Raw genomic sequence first — 19,619 nt, forward strand, 5'->3', positions numbered from 1 at the left:
TATTTTATAATAGTACAATATATAAACTATTTTTTTCCTTTGCATGGAATATTCGATATCCTAAACCTACCTCACTTTGAGGCAAGGAATTTAACGAGGGCCTAGATTAATCTAAATTGATCCAAGATAGGACCCTTTTGGATGTGAACTTTATCATCTACATTGTAATATTTTGAGGACTCAAATTCAAAAACTCTAGTTAAGTTAATGTAACCCTTTTATTTGTTGAACCAAATGTCTAGTGGTATGCTGTGTAAATTATTAAATTGTAATTGTAAGGAAGTACAGCTTGATAGCCCATGATGTTAAGAACGTATTTTATCACTTGACACTACTATATATAGCAATCTACAGTAGGAGTACCAAGCAGACAGAGTTATAGCAGATGTGTAATCAAGAATAGATAGCAATCTGTAGCAGTGATATGCATGCAGAGTAAGTAGCATGATAGATCCAACAATGCACCTATTACAGAACTAATTATATACATAAGCTTCACTAGCCTAGTAATAGAAAACCGTAACAAAGCACCCTTAAAATTATTTACCATCAGTATGCAATGCAATTAAGGTTTAAACCAACGATTCTACCCCACATATAATTCGACCTCTGTAAATCTTGTAATATCCATCCTCTCCCCAATTGTGCCCCCATGAATTCTTTATTATCGAGTAAGGTTTTTCCTTAAACCGAATGGGATCATAGCCACCAGAGGCATATCATACTAGAAGACCCCCATGATCTAAATGTTTTATGCAGATGAATGGGCATGAAATGCCACCAATATTTGTTTGCATAAAAACTGCATTGATACCAACTGTGCCAAGCAAAGCAAAGTCACACTTTTTCCAAGTCTCCTTGGACCTTATTCTCATTGTCAGAATGAGTTGCTGTAAGAGGACCGTTCTTCACCAGATTTACAGCAATTTGATCTTCATCAGTGGAAACTACACTGACATTACAAACAGAAGCAGCAATTTTGCTTTTACCAAACTTGCAGGGTCCACGATCTGATCTAGTATGAGGATAGTTCTCCTCTCGTTCCAGTCCACCTACCTTAAGTGTGTACTCAAATGCAATAGTTATCAACTCGCCATTGCAGCCTGAGTCGCTTGCGCTATATTGTTTTAGATCACACTAAGATGATTGCAGATGTTAGTTCAATATTTCTGCCTTTTAACATGACAGTCGTCTTTTGTAATGCCTTCCTACAAAACTTAGAATTCAACTTATCAAAAATAAATAAATAAATAAATAAATACACCAATTCAATTAATCACATCTTCAATGCATCATACAGACTATGATCACGACCTAATCGTGCGACTTGCCTTAGTAGAAAAAATACAATATTTCTTCGATCACCATATGTATACAACTACAATCTTCAACAAGTATCTATCTGTCTTAGCGAAAAAACAAAGCATTATAAACATACTCAAAATATACAATTTGAATTTTGAACTTTTGAAGCTATTTAAAAAAAAATTCAAAGAATAGATATAGCAAAGCAAGTGGAAAAGGCAAGGCCAATATCCAGGAGAGGCGAAAGAATATATGAACCTCGTAGTTGTAATCTACGAGCTGTCATTCACCAAGGCTCGCTAGCTCTCCAGTGCTTACAAAATGAACCTCGTCTAGTGCTCTTGTGGTGCTAAATGATCCACACACGCCCTGATCACCAAACTATTTTGATGGTTTTATTTTAAGAAACTATCAATTTTGATGTTTAAATAGAAAAATATAATTTTTAGTTAGTTTTATTTCAAACTATTTTGATGGTTTTGATTTTAATGAGTTTTTCATCAATTTATTTAATGGAACAATGACATGATATTTTCTAAATATACAATTATTATTGTCATCGTGATTTTTGTCTACTTTCTCTTCTCTCATTTTTCTCTCTCCGTCCAAACTCAAAAGGTGATAATATCTTTAGTTTGGTTTCTTTCCCTCCCCCAATTCTCCATTTATCCAATGTATGCAGCGCTAAACTGCTCAAAGCTCTTGTTCAACTTACCTAGTAATAGAGAACGATGCGTTGGCCCCCTATTGATACGAGTTCGTGCCAGTGGCCACCTTCTTGGAGGTAACTTTATTCGCTCGCCGACTCGCCATTTAGCAGAGTTAAACCCAATAGCAGAGGGTAAATATCAAATTTCCATTACTTCTAATGGCCCGCCGTTCATTCTTGGGTCTTGTCCTCTTTTCCCTTGTATTTATATCAGTGGTGACGGCCAAGTTCATCAACGAAGGCAATAACTTTCTAATCTGTCAAGTCATTTTAGACTGCAAAGGTCACTTGCTCAATGCCTGGCGCCACTTTTCTAACTTTAAGGTGAAGTTCGGCAAGGCCTACACTGCCAGGGAGGAGCGCAACTATCGCTTTAATGTCTTCAAGGCCAACTTACGACGAGCCAAGATATACTAAAAATTTAAAATGCACAAACCAGCCCTAAAAAACAAAAGGAGAAGACAAAAGGGAACGAAAAGGGAAGCTTATGGCTCTGCGGTAATACTTGGGTGACATTTTGCAGAGATTTGGAGCTTCAAATCACGGCAATCATTTCCTCACATTCCTCTTCCCTACTACATGTTTTTGAAGTTATGTTTGGAAAAAGGGTTGATAATTTTTGGATCATTTCTAGGATTGAATCCATTGTTCTAAATAAAACTAATTGGACTTGTTTAATTCTTTTAACATCAGGCTGGATGATTCTATATGCCACGTGTACGGTCTTTGATTTTGGATGAGCCCTGTATTATAAAGTGCTAATTTTAAGATAGTGAGAGTAGTAAATGTTGCCATTTAACTAAATAAATTTTGGCCTAAAAAAATCAAAGAAAAGCTAAATAAAATTGTTGAAAAAATATAAAGGTTTGGGTTACGTATTTATGATAAGTTAGGACTCTAATGATGGGTTTAAAGTAAATTCTAAAGCTAAACAAGTGAATTAATGTTGGGATGAGAGTTTGATACTGCTTATTAGAATAATAAGAGTCTAACAAAACTAATAAAATTGAGAAATGAGTTTAACTGTAGCTAGTAACCACAATGAGTTTGGGATTGAGATTTTGAGTTGAAAAAATTGTTGATAAATAGTGATTGATAGTTATAATTATGTTGGTTGTAGATTGACCTCATATTGGCCATATTGAGTGTGTTGAAAGCTTAACTGGATTAATTTGGATAATCTTGGCTTGGTAAAACCAAGGATTGAGATATCTTAGGAACTATCCTTTCTCTAGGCTTGTATGGTATGTTTGTGAGATCAGTGAAACTAATAAATTGTATATTTTGTGTGAAAAAAGTGTTATGCTTTTGAAATTTTATGTAAAATAGGGCTTGATTGGAATGTGTATTTGTATAGAAATTGATGTATGACATTTCACCTAAATAGTTTGTGAAACTCAAGCATGTGTTTTGAAATCATCTTTTAATTGTTGAGCATAATTGTGATTTTGAGCATAATAATATGTTTGTAGTAATGGCAGAGGAGATTGTATGTAATAGCAATTTAGATGAATTTGCCACCACCTAGACAAAATTGTTGTTTGGCACATAATGTGAATCACCTTCGTCGAAAAAGGATTTGGTGTGGAGTCCGATATATATTTAGATAGCCATGCACCATTGTCTCTTGTGGAAGTAGTAGTGTGGAGTCTAATGAGAGCTATGCATTAGCATTTTTGATGAATAAGAGATGGCATAACATCCTAATTCTTTTCTCTTTGAGTTAATTAAGTTAATGATATTTTAAGAGAGTTTAAGAATATTTATATACATTGAAAAATGATTTTATAATCAATTAGGGCTTGTAACAAGATAAAAAGAAAAAAAGAAATGAACTGCCTTTGTAATCAAAAATTTTCAAAGAAAAAATGATAATATTTTCGAGTACTTTTTTTGCATTAAAAATAAACACATCAAGCTTTTTATGGATTCCTAATTCACAATTTTTAGAGATATGTAGAATTAAATATAAATTTTTGAAATTGAGTTAACAAAACTATGCTATTGGCCATAGTGGATGGCACATTCTCATATTTAAATTTTCTATCATAAAACAAAACTACAAGGTGATATTTTAAGAGGGTTGAGGCGATTTTGAATAGCTCAACTAGGGTTTCATGAAGGGTATATATTGAGCAAGTTTTTGGGCTTTTAATCACTAAGGTAACCTTGGGTCCAAATTATAAGGTTTGTTTGATATTAAATAAGCGTTATTTATTTTGTTTTAATGATATTTATCATAAAAGGTGCTTAAATATGAAACCCTGAAGTTGTTTTGGGTTAGATTAAGCTAACGAGGTTAGCTAGCAGTATTTATTAAGTTTAATTAATGTTAAATAAGTTATTGAAAGTGAGTTTTAGGGTTGTTTGTGCTTACCCATGCTTAATTAGGGTTCAATACCTTAAATGTTATTAAGGTTAATTGTCATTAATGATGTCTGTTAATTATTAATTGTAGATTGATAGCTTTAGAGCTCTTTAGGCTTGTTGGGAAGCTCCTTTTCAATCCAAATTATCCTTTCGAAGTGGTAACCCAAAGGTGAAGGTAACTAAGAATTAAATTTTTGTAGATAATTATTGTTTGTAATTATGAGTTGTATATTATTGGTTATGATGAAAATGATGATATGGATATACAAGTATGTGGTTAATGATTATTGAGCATTATGTGATATGCGGCTATAAGTTTGTTGGTGATAAAATAGGATGATTGATTTGGTTTGGGTTGTATGGTTATTAAGCATGATGTGATGATGACATTGTGATTATTGAATCTTAATAAGTATTGATTATGGCATGTGAATTAATGAGCATGCTTATAAGGATGTGTATATGTGATTAAGTGATTGAATGTTTATAGCACAATTTTAAGAATTGAGTATAAATACATGTCTTGATAAGCTGATATTATGCATGAATAAAGTTATTAAAGTATATATTATTAAAGTATATATTGATGATATGGCAATGAACATGGACATGATATTGGTATGAAATTTAAATATTGGTTATTTATTTTTGGCTTAATAGTATGTGCTTGATTATAAGATAGGTTAATTAAAATTGCAATTATGATATATCATTAAGTAACATGAGCATATTGCATGATCATGGATATGTGATAGTGTACTCAAGTGAGTAAGGGCATTATAGAAAATCCATGTGGTGTAATAATGATCAATTTGTGCATGGTGATTGGCATATTTGATTACAATACATTTATGTCTATTATTCCTTAAGGATGACATATGTGAGTGGAATCATCGATTTCCTATGAGGGATGGTGTAGGTTATGGCAATTATGATACCCCTCATATTTGAGAAGAGAAAATGCATAATTTGAGAATAGGGATGGTTACCTTAATTGAGCGATCCCCTGATAATTGGAGAGTGGGTATGATTTGATAACTCATAAATTTAGTCAAAAGATATAAAGATAAAGATAAAGATGGAATGCATATGACCATAGATAATTATCATCATTGCATTATACGCCTTATGATTAATGATTAATAGTTTTATGATATATACTAGATATTGAAAGATTGTTAATTGTGCTTTCTTGCCTTACATGCTTATATTTGACATGCTTTAATGTACTTGAATTTATGTGCCTTAGTTATTGAGATTGTATAATCTCACTCCCATCTGTTAACATATTTTCAGGGGATGTCAAGGCCAAAGGAAAAGGAGAAGCCTTTGAGGTCAAGAATTAGAGCTTGTTATTGTAAAGTATCTAGTCTTCTTGTAATGTAACTAAATGCATATTTTTCCAACTTAGAGATTTATTGTAATATATGTAATATCTACCTTGACATTACCATTTAATCACCACAAACAATCACACATAGATAATTAAGAGTAATTAAACCCCTAAGCTTACCATAAATAAAGAAGGATAAAATATAGAAAAATAAAACTTTAAAAACATTTGCAATCTCAAGTACCCTTCAAAAATATATTTAAACTCATAAAATTATAAGTATATAAGCAATATGGAAGCAAGAAAGATCATAAAATCATATCCAATAAAAAAAAATAAGGGCAAAAAATTTTTTTGTTCAAAATGGCACATATGACGCTACTTGTGCACTATATGCTATGGCATATGGTATAGAGAAGTAAGTTCTCACTCTGTGACATACGTCATGGCACACGTGATAGCAAATGATAACTTGTTAGGGATAAACTTCTGACATGTGTCATTTCCACAAATGATGTCTAATTGGAGTGATTCAAGTGTCAATACGTAGCTTATTCGATAATCTAACTAATGACATAGTTTCATTTTAATATAATATTTCATTTGAAAGTGAGACGCGTAAATGCCAAATGGTTACTTAATACTATTTTCTCGCATCCAAGTGCCCCAAATCATAACCATATGTCATTAACCACAATTAATGCCTCAACCATATCTAATTGACTATTACACACTTGATGAAACAATTATGTCATCAAACATGCATTTCAATTCACATTTAGTTGCTCAAATGCCCTGATTTCTCATAAATAGGGCCACATTGTATTTATACACAATCAATTACCTTGGCCTCATTCAATACATCTCATCTAATCAAAATATATAAACATGTATTTGTACTAATATCTCATCCCTCTAACCACATTTATCACAAATATCAATCTTAGGGCTAAAATATTACACAGATCCTCTTATACAAATGCACTCAAAATGCATGTTTTTCTATTAGATAGCATATAAGTGTAAACTTTATATATATTCATTACAAAATATAAAATAAAGCCATACGATAGTAGTCTCACTACTCTTGGCTTGAATCTTTTCCCTTACTCCTATTCGCTTTTGAACTTGTAAAATAGTAACCATGAGGTGAGATAGAGTCCCAGTAATCAAAATAATTCAAACTATCTATTAACAGATAAAAGCATAAACAAGTACATAAAACATGAATATAAACCACATGTTAATATATATATATATATATATATCCAATATCACGTGCATGATGATACTATCCATCTGAACCTCCATATCTACCTCAAACCGAATTCATAGGCTTCATTGGACTAACCCCAAATAAGTTGATTTGAGCTCACCTTAAGAGAACTACCTAACCAAAGATGTTCTATTCCATTTTTGGACTATGAACTCCCCCTATTATGTATATTAATCAAGTGATGTATATTCCAGTGCCATACCTTTTTGGGTATTAAGGAGTTCATAACCATGTCATGACTACCCAAATGTTCTATGGTAACAGTCCATCACATGTTGCTATATCGAATGTCTCATGATGTTAGTTCGACCATATAGATTTCAGATACTACTCCACTTAAAGTGAACTCCTACCTTCATTATCGTGATTATAGTTTTCGCACATGATATAGTTCACACAATTTATCATATTCATATTTCTTATCAATCAACACTTAGTTAACAACACAATTAATAAATGCATATTAGTTTCTCAAAATCATTTTCTTTCCCCACTTTACAAGTTCTAAATTATACAAATGTTTACTATATTTACTTTTACAATTTACTTATAAATAGTTAAATAAGTTAATAAGTAGTATAAATTATCTAGTTATTCCAACCCTCTAGATAGTTAAGGGTTACCCATCGTACTTTTCATCCTTTGCATTATCAACTGCTCAAAATACTCGTAAGCTATATCAATATACAAGATTAGCAATATATGTCAATTCCAAATTGAACATAAGTATTTATTAATATAATTAAACTACCTTAAGCTTTTAATCTCTTCCATTAGGTAATTTTAAATCCTATCCACCTTTCAAAAACTCCCTACCACTTTTACTAACCCCATTAACCTCAATACAAGATTTTTCACAATTTAAACATTTCCTTTTGAGGCTAAAATTGAACCAAAGCCTTAAAACTCTGTCATCAACTATTAAATTAGTCATAAATTCTCAATTCAACTTTACTGGTCCCTATAAAAACCCCTCCCTATCTTAGAACACAATTTCTAAAATATCTCAAACTAAAAGAAAGTATGGTAAATAGAAAAGGAATAAAGTGTAAAGCTTACTCGGTAAACAACAAGTTGAAATCAACTTTCAATTGCCCGAGATCTTATGCCTTAACAGAGCAAACTTCTTCCTCCCTTTTTTTTCATTCTTTTCCTTTTTCTCCTCTCAAAATCATAAGCTGACCCTTTAATTTAAAGTTAAATTTTTGATCCCTACGTTGTGGCACATTGTGACATGCCATGGTACATGGCACAGTGAGATATTTGTCACTCTAACTCTTTTACTTGATCTCGATTAGCTCTGCTTCTATTAAATTTTGATTATACAACTACTAAGGACCCAAAATGTCAATTTATGATTCAAAACCATGATTAAACTAGTTAATCTACTAATTTATCCTTAATTAGTAATTAGTTTTCAGATTAAAATTCAAGATGTTACTATATGTTAACTATTTATCATTTGTATATGGCTGTTATTGTTAGACTTGGACATTTTGAGGTGTGGCTATCATGTTTAATGAGGAAGGCCTACCAAGAAAAGATATTTTAATCATTGTCATGATATATGGTGTGATTTATACATGGATGATAATAGCATAAGAGGGGAGAAACTTGATCTTGGTGCTTGTAACATAAACACTTGTTTTGACACCAAATTTTCAAGATCTTCATTTGATGTTGATAAATCTAGAACCATTAAATAGATATTTTTATTACTTGTGCATAGACCCTTAGATTATCTTAATTGGAGGTCCAAGTAGTTAATTAGGTACTTTAGGAGTTTTAGAATTATGTGTTGTTTGGCAAAGCATCTTGTTGGCCACAGTGGAACTAGCTATTAGCTGCAGTGAGTGATTATGCCCAAGCCATAGTGGACGTGCATTTAGCCATGACGAATGTACCAGAATCCTCAGAATGTTTATTTTGTCCTTCTTTGACTTGTTTCCAAATGCTCTTTCCTTATACAATATTTTCACAATATTTTCTACTCTGATTTTAGGTATTTTCAAGTGTTTATATTTTATTGCTCAATTTTAAATAAATTTTAAAATCTTATTGTTTTTAATGTTTCCAAAGTCAATTGTTAAAATAACTTTAACTAAGGTTGATTCGTAGTTTTAATGTTTCGTTTAATTATTGTGCATTTAAGAATGATTAATGAAGGAGGTCATTTTAAATGGTATGGAGTCCCTTTTAAGACATCTTATTAGTTAAAGGACAGGGGAGCTATGGTCTAAGAATGAGTAAGGTTGCTCTTGGTTGAATTACCCTTCATGATTAAAGAGCTTAGGCTACGTCAATCACACGACCTAGCCCTATTTATATTGATAATGCATGGTCTTGGTTAATAGTACATATCAGTAGGTATAAGGCGATCACATCCATATTCATATTTGTGTTTGCATGTTTGAGTAAGTAGAACATGGTTATTTTATATATGCCCTCTTTTGCATGCTCATGAATATGGCTCCTTATATGTGATTGAATTGGTTATTTGGTTTATATTTTGGTTAAATATAAATCTCGTTTCACTCATTAGAGCTATTAAATAACAATAATTTCCTTGAGTCATCATTAATATCAAAATTCCTATAAAAATCACTAAAATTCACATTCAATCACAAACCTCAAAACCAATTCATTTAATCATCAATATAACCTCCATTCAACCAAAATAAACTATTAATTTTTTGTGTCGCATAATATGCCCCTATTGGAGGCCCACAAAATTTTTGCTATATTTTTTAGATATTCCTCACTAATTCAACCTCTTTTCCTCTGTCTCTTTACTAATGCCTTATTGGTTAGTTGATTCTCAAACCCCTTCCCTTGGTGAAGTCAAGTGACTTTCGATCCTTACCTGGGTGGGGATCGATCACATCCTTCTTTCCCTTGTCTTTGATTATGGAGATTTAATTTCACAGCCCTACTTTCAAGCTTTATCTTTATGGCATACCTAACTTTGTTTTCTTTAATACTTTCACTTACAATCATAAATTTAAATTTTCTCACTAAACTCTAACTTCAATTCCTTGTATAAACTATTTGGGCAAATCCAAATCATAGAAATTCTCATTTTTATATCATTAGTTCCATTAAGATCCAAATAGTCAATAAAAACACCAAAAAATTCAAAATCTATCAAACGCTAAATTTTTCCTATTAATAAATCAAAACCAGAAGATGATAGGTAATTAAGAAAAAAATTTAAAACACTTACATAATATTGAAAAGTTTAAAATCATATTCAAAATATTCTATTATAGAGTCAAGATTGCCAGATTCCTCTCACCGTCACTTGAGCAACCCTCGCTCTATTTCCTTCTAAATATTTTTTCAACAGAATTGGATAACTTCATTCATACGAATGCTAAAAAACAAAGAGATGACAAGCCTATAAATATAAGAAAAGACACCAAACATAGACCTAACTAGAAAACCACATAAGAGCAACTACTTATATGGTGGCAAGTCAAATAATAAGAAGTCAGAATTTAAACTATAAGCAAATTAGCAAGATAGCCAGCCATACTATTATGCTCCTTCTAAATAAAATTAAAATTAATAATTTATTGTCTATTCAATAAATGCCTCGCAGCTTTAATGATATCCAAGAAAAGGTGATAATTATGGTTGCTTCTTGTGATTGTTGAGATAGCACATGCACAACCACAAAAGACTTTCATGGTCCTAAACCCTTTTCTCTAACAAAGCTCTAGACCTTTGTAAATCTTATAAATCTCTGCAATGATAGCTAAAACACCATCTAATTTTCAACTGAAGCCCTGTAACCATATCACATTAGTGTTCAATAGAATACTGCCACAAGCACTTTTCCTTCTTTTTTAATATAAGGCCACAGAAGATCCCTACAAAAAGAAACAGAAATCAAGTCATGTCAGATTCCATGAGGAATCTATAGCTTGAAGGTGGATGATTAAAAATAACAATATCTAAATTTTCTTGAGAGGCCTGGTGAGCAAGCATGTTAGTGTATTTGTTTGCTTCCTTGAACATGTGATCGAAGGTAATGATCCAATCTTTCATAACAAAATCTCTGACTCTCTTGGTAGTTCTTGAAAAAGGGTGATTATCAGAGATATTACACTGAATAAGTGAAAAAGCTTCCATAGAATTGGAATGAATATTGATTGTAGTAAATTTTTAAATGCCTTTGGAAGGGACTCCAAAGTGAATTCAAATGGAAGAGAGGAGGGGTTTATTAAACCATTAATGAGACCTACCATGTGATTGACATGCCTCCTCTCATTTTTTTAACTCCTTTCTTTCTATTTTTCTATTCTTTTCTAATATTTCATTTAATTTTTTAAAAATTAATCGTTTAGTTCTTTAACTTTTAACTCATTTATAATTTAATCCCTGAATTATGACTTGTTGCAACTCAATTTCTTAACTATAACTCACTTATGACTCAATCCCTCAATTTTGATTCACATATGATCCAGTCCCTCAACTTTTGTTATTTCTCCTTTTTCATGTTAGTTTAGATCCCAAATCATAAAGCAAGAGGAGGGTAATTTAGAGCAATATATGAGCATTTCTTTTATCCCTTTAATTTGATAAGGATAGTTTTTTTAAACAAATGAAAAATCAGGACTAGTTATAAGTGAATCAAAAGTTGAAGAATTGAGTTACAATGAGTCATAATTGATGGATTAAGTTCTGACGAGTCATAATTGAGAGACTTAATTACATGTAAATTAAAAGTTGAAGGACTAAAGGATTAATTCCTTCCCTTTTTTTACTTTTTTCACTTTTATAATCTAGTATTTTTACCTTTCAAAATCCTCTTTGATTATTTTTATAATGACTTAAATTTTAAAAATTTAAAAATTTTTCAATAAATTATTTATACTTAAATAATTACATAATGAATGTTAACTATCACGAAATCATTCAATTAAATTCAAATTCAATGCTCGTAAAAATTTACTACTTGTAATTTTGTACTTCTTTGTAAAATAATAATTTAATACTTTAAGAATATATTTAAAGTTAATTTATCTTGATTAATATTTTCTCCGATTTCTTATTCCACTTCATTAAACCACAATCATGTGTGCCTTTATACCTCACACAGCATAAATTAAGTGACTTTAAACATTAATTTACTTAATAAATCATATCTTAATATTATTTAAATTTTAGGAGTAAAAAATGGGATGTTACAGTCACTTGGCAAATAAGGTCAAAAGTAACAGTCAACAAACAGTCATTCTAACAGCTAGTGCTAGTAATTTGAGTCAAACCCGAATAAGCCTGAATAAATTTAGGGCTGAGCTTGATAAAATTATTTTTTTAATGGTCGAGCCTATTTGGGCTCAAAAAAATTCAGGCCAAGCTCAATCAGGTTTGGACTTAACTCAAATACCTAAGTACAAAAAGTTCATTTTTAAACAAATATATTAAATATTAATGAATTTTTTAAGTTTTATATTACTTTATATTAAAATATCATTTATTTGAGTATAGTATTATATATTTTTTAAAAAAATTAAAAAATTTTAATTTATCATGTTTTTATTATTTTTAATCTTTAAAATATCTCAAAATAATATTTTTAATGTATTTAAACATTAATTTTTAAATTTTAAGACCCACAAATTTTTTTTTAAATTTTTTTAGTCTTCTACATCATTTAAGAATTCCAAAAATTATATTTTATATTTTTTATAAAATAAAAAAATTTTAAATTTAAAACTAAATTAAAATTGATTTACAAATAAAAAAATTGATAATTCAGGTATTTGGGTTAGCTCGAAGCCTGAAGAGGTTAAGCTAGAGCTTAATCAATTAGGCTATTTAAGAAGTTTGGGCTTATTTGATAAGCTTGCCTCATCCAAATTATCAGCTTTACTAATGATACGGTGAAATTGCACTCTTTTAAAAGTTTTAGGATAATATTGCTTCACAAAAAAATTCAAATACAATATGTTTCTCATAAAAAAATTTAAGGTATTTTTATCTTTTGACCCTTAGATCTATTCGGCTCATTTATTATGTGTCAGAATTTTTACCTCCTAAATATATTCCAAAGTGTTTCATGAATGTGTGCACACCTTGAACTCCTCCCATCTATGAGGACTTGACTTCTCTCCTTTGAGAAAAGCCTCCTTTGCCTCTCGAGGTAGAGGCTTAATTTTGATCTTTTAAATTTAATTTGGATGGTCCATATTTAATATTTAATATTTTTATTTTTAAAATAAAAAATATATAAAAATTATAATTTTTTAATAAATGTACTTATCAATATGACAGTTTAAATTTAATATAGGTAGTTTAAATTTAATATTAAATTTTTTTAATAAATTTACAGTTCTGTTCAGAATATATTTGCACTGTCTATAATATATCTAAAAAGTTAATTTAAATTTTTTATATTAAATTTAGATCATCTACATTAAATTTGGACTATTATATTGATAGGTATATTTATTAAGAATTTTTATATATTTTTTGTTTTAAAAATATAAATAAAAATAGAAAAATAAAACTATTAAATTTAAACCATTCAAATTTTAGATTTTTCTTTGCCTCAAAATGAGAGGCAAAGGAGGCTTCCCTCAAGGGAGAGAAGCCGACTCTCATCTATGAAGCCTCTATTTATACATGGGATCTTGGTCTTGGTATAAGGAGAGGCTTCATAAATGATTCTTTTATTTTTAAAATGATTTTAAATATAATTTTTATAATTAATCATATAGATGTTAAATACTTTTCATGTTCTCTTTATAAATTATTTATGCCAATATCATCAGTATCAATGCAAATGAAGTATAAGAAATTAGTGTGTAGAATTTTAAATATACTCTTATATAATAAATCTAAAAAGTGATGTTATGTTATTTTTTTTCTCATAAAGATTAATTTTAAAAATATCTTTTAAATATTATCTAAAAAATTATACCGGACTTATAAATAAAATTGAAGGAAATATTATATAAATATTAGCTAGATTACTATTATATATATTTTATTTGTTAAATAAATAATTCAAGTCATGTTAGTGCACAAAAGGTGCAAACAAGTGATGAGATTTAAAAAATTAAAATGCTCATATTATTGATAGAGACCTTGTAAGCCAATCAACCAGTACAATTATTTGCCTTTTTAAAGACATACTCAAAAGTGATCATTAATCTTTCATAATAAACCCTCTAATTTGCTATTAGTTCAATGAGTTCATGATTAACAAAGAATTAGTTATACATGAGAGCAAGTATTTCAATAGTAACAATACGATAGGTGCCTGTTCCTCCGGAAAAACTGATAGGTGTATGAATTTTGCAAATAACTCTCTCTCTCTCTCTCTCTCTCTGTCTCTCACTGTGTCTGCGCGCGTGTGTTTATTTACATATATATCTCTCGTTCACACGTATAGAAAATAGACATGCACATATAAAATGTTATTATTAAATATTGACACATTTATACTTATATTTCTAATATTTCAACTTTTCAAGTGAGCCAATAATGAAAATTTCACACCCAAAGCTGACACTTTCAGTCTGGTTTTAAATGTTCAAAATTTCCAGTAAAAGACTCGTTGGTGATGTAAACAATATAATTCTCTATTTAAAAATATAAAATATCTTTTAAAAAATTAAATATTTAAAAATATAAAGTATTTTAAAGTCTTTTGAGGTGTAATTATTGTCTTTTTTTTAAAGTATCTATATTGTTAATGACTTTATATTAATTGTAAGGTATTTAATAGTGATAAATATAAAAAAATAGAATTAGTTTGAAAGTAACTAACTATATTATTAATGAATGATATTTGGTTACCTGAAAGAAGGATATATTAATTTTCTTATTAAATTGGATCCATGTTATTTAACTTAAATTGCGTGACTATCACCAGTCGCCGCTCTTCTTAATATGATTGTCATGTACTTCTTCATATGATCCAGTTTATTATAAAATTAATTTAGCTATCGGAATATAATTTAACTAAAAAAGTATAGATTTAAATATATATGCTTGAAAATAAAAAACTACGCATACGCAATTTTAATAAAAATAAAAAATAAAAAATCTAAAAAATGTAGATTGTGACTTGTAAATGAAACTCAGCATCAATATAATTGACCGGTGACTGGGGTCTAGATGTGTAGCAGAGTTCGACTGGGTTACCGTTTCTCTTTCTAGTTTTTACTTCCAACAACAGGTCGGAGCGGGGGAGAAAAACCAGAGACGAGGGGGAATACAGAGAGCTCCGAGTCGTGGGAGCGACATGGAAGAAGATCACAATTACAGTGGCAGTGGCGGCAATCACTTGGAGACTTCCAAGGCTGAGAGATCCGTTTGGCTGATGAAGTGTCCTCTCGTTGTCGCCAAGTCATGGCAGAATCATCCTCCCTCTCATGCTCAACCTCTCGCCAAGGTCGTCCTCTCCCTTGATCCTCTTCATGCCGACGATCCCTCCGCTCTCCAGGTACTTCTCAATTCTTTTCAAATTTTATCTTTTATGCGCTATTTCAACCACTATTTTTGCCCTGCTCTGTTATGTTTTGCCTCGCTTTGCTTTCATATTCTTGTTGACAGGAGAGAGTGATGCGATTTGGTGACTTTATCGGAGAGATGCGTTGATGAGGATGTAAATCATCCTATAAAGTTGGGATTTTCCTGTGAAGTTGTTATCAATCCTCACTAACTTTTTTCAAAACCCTACTTTGTGCACTTGAGCACAATTTGTAATTTCAAATGGTGGTGTATTGTTTTAGCTGTAAACTATGCTTATTCTGAATTTCACACAAACCATAAGTACTTTCAAGATTATTAGTTGCTTAAATACAGTTAGATATACATTTTGAAGACATGGCGAACTCAAAGCTCGTAATAGCCGTTTTCTATTCTTATCTTATTGATATTTGTAAGTTGTCGTCGGGGAAAAAAAAACTGATGGGTAAGAGTGTTGATTTATTATTGATGTGAGATGTTCGTCCATTTTCTAACTTGTATCATGATTATGTCAGTTCACAATGGAGATGGCTGGCACCGATGCAGTGAATATGCCAAAAACTTATTCTTTAAATATGTTTAAGGATTTTGTTCCCATGTGTGTATTCTCTGAGTCAAACCAAGGTAAGAATTGTGATTTCAGCTTGCTGCAAAACATAGTTTCAACTTTTCATTCATTGGTGGCAATTTTATAATCCTGCTCCACTGGAGCTGCATCATTGTTCATGTATATCATAAATCTAACCTCTTGGATATGATATGATATCAACTCATGTCACAGCTTTGAATGATGATATTTATTATGTTTCATTTCATGCCTGATGATTCTTTAACAGAGCAGTGTATAACTTCCCTCAATTGATGTTAGGATTATTTAGTAAAGATACTACCCTGGTTGTAGATTGTTTTAAAAGACCAAAGCTCTGATTTCACCTTGATTCTTAGCCCTGCCATGTTGCAGATTATATATTTTTTTTTAATTACCATTTTTGAAAAGAATATTTTTTTTTTCCTCCTAAAATTGAGAGGGTGGCAATGATGAAATATTTATTACTTTTACGTGTGGAGTTTGATAAGGCTAGTGGGATAAGGCTTGTTATTGTTACGTGTGGAGTTTGATATCTGTGTTGAGAGGGGCTACATGGAATTTGGAAGATTTCAAATAATTCTGTGTTGGTACTTTGGGAGTTAGTTCATTTAGTTTAAGCAATACAGGACAAAGCCATCCATTACAGTTGAAGGGAGCAGTAGCTCCATTTGTCTGGTGTGGCTAAGATGTAAACAAGCATGGTAGGATACTGTCATAAAAGGTTTTCGTTTTGACTCTTCTAGATCATGTGCAATGTTAATAATAGCTGTAGTAAACTGAAGTTACATTTTGCAACTTTTGTGTGGTAGTTAGAAGTCTAATTTGAAGGTTTAACAGCTTTGTTGAGAGACTTCGAGAAAGCAAAGTGAACGTAACTTCAAACTTTATGGGCCATAAACACTTTTATTATGATGTGAAAAAAATATCATAATCAGGAACTGACTATTAGGACAATTATATAATTTAAAATAGATGAAAAGGACTTGCATACAAGTGTTTTTAGTTATATCAGTTGTCATAATTAGGCTTGGCACCTTGAATAAGGTAACAGCCAGTAGGTTCTTGTTAGGCAAGGTTGCGATGGAAGGGAAAGTGGAGCATAAATTTGACATGAAGCCCCATGGTGAAAATATTGAAGAGTATGGCAAATTGTGTCGTGAGAGGACAAACAAATCTATGATTAAAAATCGACAAATACAGGTAATATTTCTTAATTAATATTTGACTACCCCTTAGGTAGTTTTTGGCTTATTGCATATACGTGTGATGGAAAATATTGATTATCTTGTTTGCTTGATTTTGTTGTTAGGTTATTGATAATGATCGTGGAGTTCTAATGAGGCCCATGCCTGGAATGGTTGGTCTAGTTTCTTCTAATTCAAAGGTACCCTTTTCTATACGGCATTATAATTATACGTTGAATGAAATGCTGATAATTGGCTTTAGATCAGGTTCTTGCATTGCATAAAATTTGGGGTGCATGGTATGGAAAACTAACGCTAATTATTAGGAGTTCATATGAAGTGTTATCAATTTATTATAATTCAACTATCGCAGGATAAGAAGAAGACCCAACCAGTGAAACAGTCAGATACAAAGAGAACAAGAAGAGATCGTGGAGAGTTGGAGGACATAATGTTCAAGCTATTTGAAAGACAGCCCAATTGGGCCTTGAAGCAGCTTGTCCAAGAGACTGACCAACCAGCTGTATGTCTTTCTGCTCTTTTTTTGCTGGCCTTTTTTTGTGGCGAGGGGTGGGGTTAAAAACACTTGGTTTGCCTTGACGTTCTTTCTCTAGAATTTATTATTTACGGTGTTGTAAGTTGTTATATGGTAAATTTGAAGATTGAATTTATTATTTGATCAGCTGCATTGCATCTGTTTGTTGTATAAGATATTTGGGATGCACAAATATCCAACGATCAACCATTTGAATGTGCCCTCGGTCACAATTCAACATGGTTCTTAAATATTCATGTATTGGAGCTTCAAAGTCAAATTTACATAAATCTGCATGTATTTAGCATGATTTTAGGATCAATAGACGGATTATTTAATTTCTGAATTTATACTTGAACGGTTTGACTTGATTTCGTTTTTTAACATTTGGGGGCGTGGATTTTCCGCTCTGTTTTGCAGCAATTCTTGAAGGAGATCCTGAACGAATTGTGCATTTACAATAAAAGGGGTGCCAATCAAGGAACTTATGAGCTGAAGCCCGAATACAAGAAATCTGTTGTTGAAGAAGATACAGGTGCTGAATAAGTATACTTCGCTCCCAAGTGCCCCAACTACCCCTCCATCCAAAAATAAAATATAAAGTCAAGAGTAAGCACATTTATGTTTAGTATATTTGGGAATGGGGTCATCGGGTCATCCGAGTAACTGGTAAATTATGTATCTTTAGTATACTCAGCTTACGATGTATTTTTTTCCCCCTAAACTTCTTTCGAACTTGAAGAAGGTGCGCAACAGCGCAAGTGAGTTGTATACGTTCTAAAAAGGATTTTAAGGTAGCGAAATTTTTTTACGGGTAATTGTTGCTTGGTTGCACTTTCGTGCGAACTGGCTATTTCAAGGCAGAGACAATTTCTTAGTGTTATACAAGGTGTTGCTATCAAGAGAATGATACAGGTTAGGAGTGAATGAATGGCCTGGTTAGAAGCGAATCAAACAAACAGAAATCAAGATACAAAAGTTGTCTATGATAAAGGAGGCAATATAAAAGATTATTCTTTAATGCGCTATTATGCGTTTCTTCCCGAGGCTCCAACGTTCTTATGACTCTGCTTCTTTTTGTTAAATTGATGCTGGTTTGAATGATCTATGGCTTCGGTGAGAGTTTACGATTATCGTTTGCTGGTTGCTGGGTATCGATCCCTTCTTCGAAGGCAATGAAGAACAAGAAGGGGAGGAGGGTGAAGGATAACAACGGACAAACAAAAAGAGGAGAAGTTATATATAGATTTTGTGAAATAGATTTATTTATAAATGAGTTTTATAAAATTTAAAAATTATAGTCAAGTCTCTTGAAATGAAACTTGAGTATACTGAGATCAAATCACAATAATGCTCTTATTAAAAATATATTATATCAACTAAATAATTTATAATTTTTTATCAGTAATTTATAATTATTCCTTCAATTTTTTACAGTTATAATTTCATATATTTAATAATTAAATTGATTATGCATTATTAAAAAGCTTGACACTAATTGTTTATAATTATTTCATCATTAATTTATGATTATTACTTTAACTTTTTACAATTACTACAACCAAACTAGTATTTTAGCACAGATTTATTTGTTTAGTAGCCACGTTTTCAAAATGTGGCAAAGCTTCCCACCAATGGCTGTAAAAAAATATGGCTATATTAATCGTGGAAAGAATTTAGCCACAGTTTTAAGGAAAATGAAAACATGGCTCAAAACTACACTTTCTGTAGAAACTGTGTATATTTTTCACCTGACAACTTGTTAGACTTCATCTGTAATCACATTTTTCGTGGCTCAAAGCTATGTTTCTGTAAAAAACGTGACCACTGA

At 31.0% G+C, this 19,619-nt stretch overlaps 1 protein-coding gene and 1 pseudogene across 1 annotated transcript; one reads left to right on the top strand and one right to left on the bottom strand.

Annotated features, from left to right (window-relative positions):
- Nucleotides 1-572: 572 nt before the first annotated feature.
- LOC129301762 (cysteine protease RD19A-like) lies at nucleotides 573-2,118 on the bottom strand (annotated as a pseudogene).
- Nucleotides 2,119-15,128: 13,010 nt separating this feature from the next.
- On the top strand, nucleotides 15,129-18,599 carry LOC129299537 (transcription initiation factor IIF subunit beta). Its single transcript, XM_054938017.1, has 6 exons — nucleotides 15,129-15,454; nucleotides 15,996-16,104; nucleotides 17,139-17,269; nucleotides 17,379-17,453; nucleotides 17,627-17,776; nucleotides 18,209-18,599. The coding sequence occupies exons 1-6, from the start codon at nucleotides 15,254-15,256 to the stop codon at nucleotides 18,332-18,334; spliced, it is 792 nt and encodes a 263-aa protein (XP_054793992.1). The 5' UTR covers nucleotides 15,129-15,253; the 3' UTR covers nucleotides 18,335-18,599.
- The last annotated feature ends 1,020 nt before the right edge of the window (nucleotides 18,600-19,619 follow it).

This window comes from Prosopis cineraria, unplaced genomic scaffold, assembly GCF_029017545.1.
Source record: "Prosopis cineraria cultivar Desert tree isolate PC_DT_omini unplaced genomic scaffold, ASM2901754v1 PC2, whole genome shotgun sequence".
In the NCBI taxonomy this organism is placed as follows: Eukaryota; Viridiplantae; Streptophyta; class Magnoliopsida; order Fabales; family Fabaceae; genus Prosopis; species Prosopis cineraria.

What these genes read in the sequence shown, in the direction of transcription:
- LOC129299537 (XM_054938017.1), top strand. Translation starts at nt 15,254, where the DNA reads ATGGAAGAAGATCACAATTACAGTGGCAGTGGCGGCAATCACTTGGAG. An exon ending in ACGATCCCTCCGCTCTCCAG is followed by an intron (nt 15,455 to 15,995) that starts GTACTTCTCAAT and finishes TGATTATGTCAG; the next exon opens with TTCACAATGGAGATGGCTGG. An exon ending in TAGTTTCTTCTAATTCAAAG is followed by an intron (nt 17,454 to 17,626) that starts GTACCCTTTTCT and finishes CAACTATCGCAG; the next exon opens with GATAAGAAGAAGACCCAACC.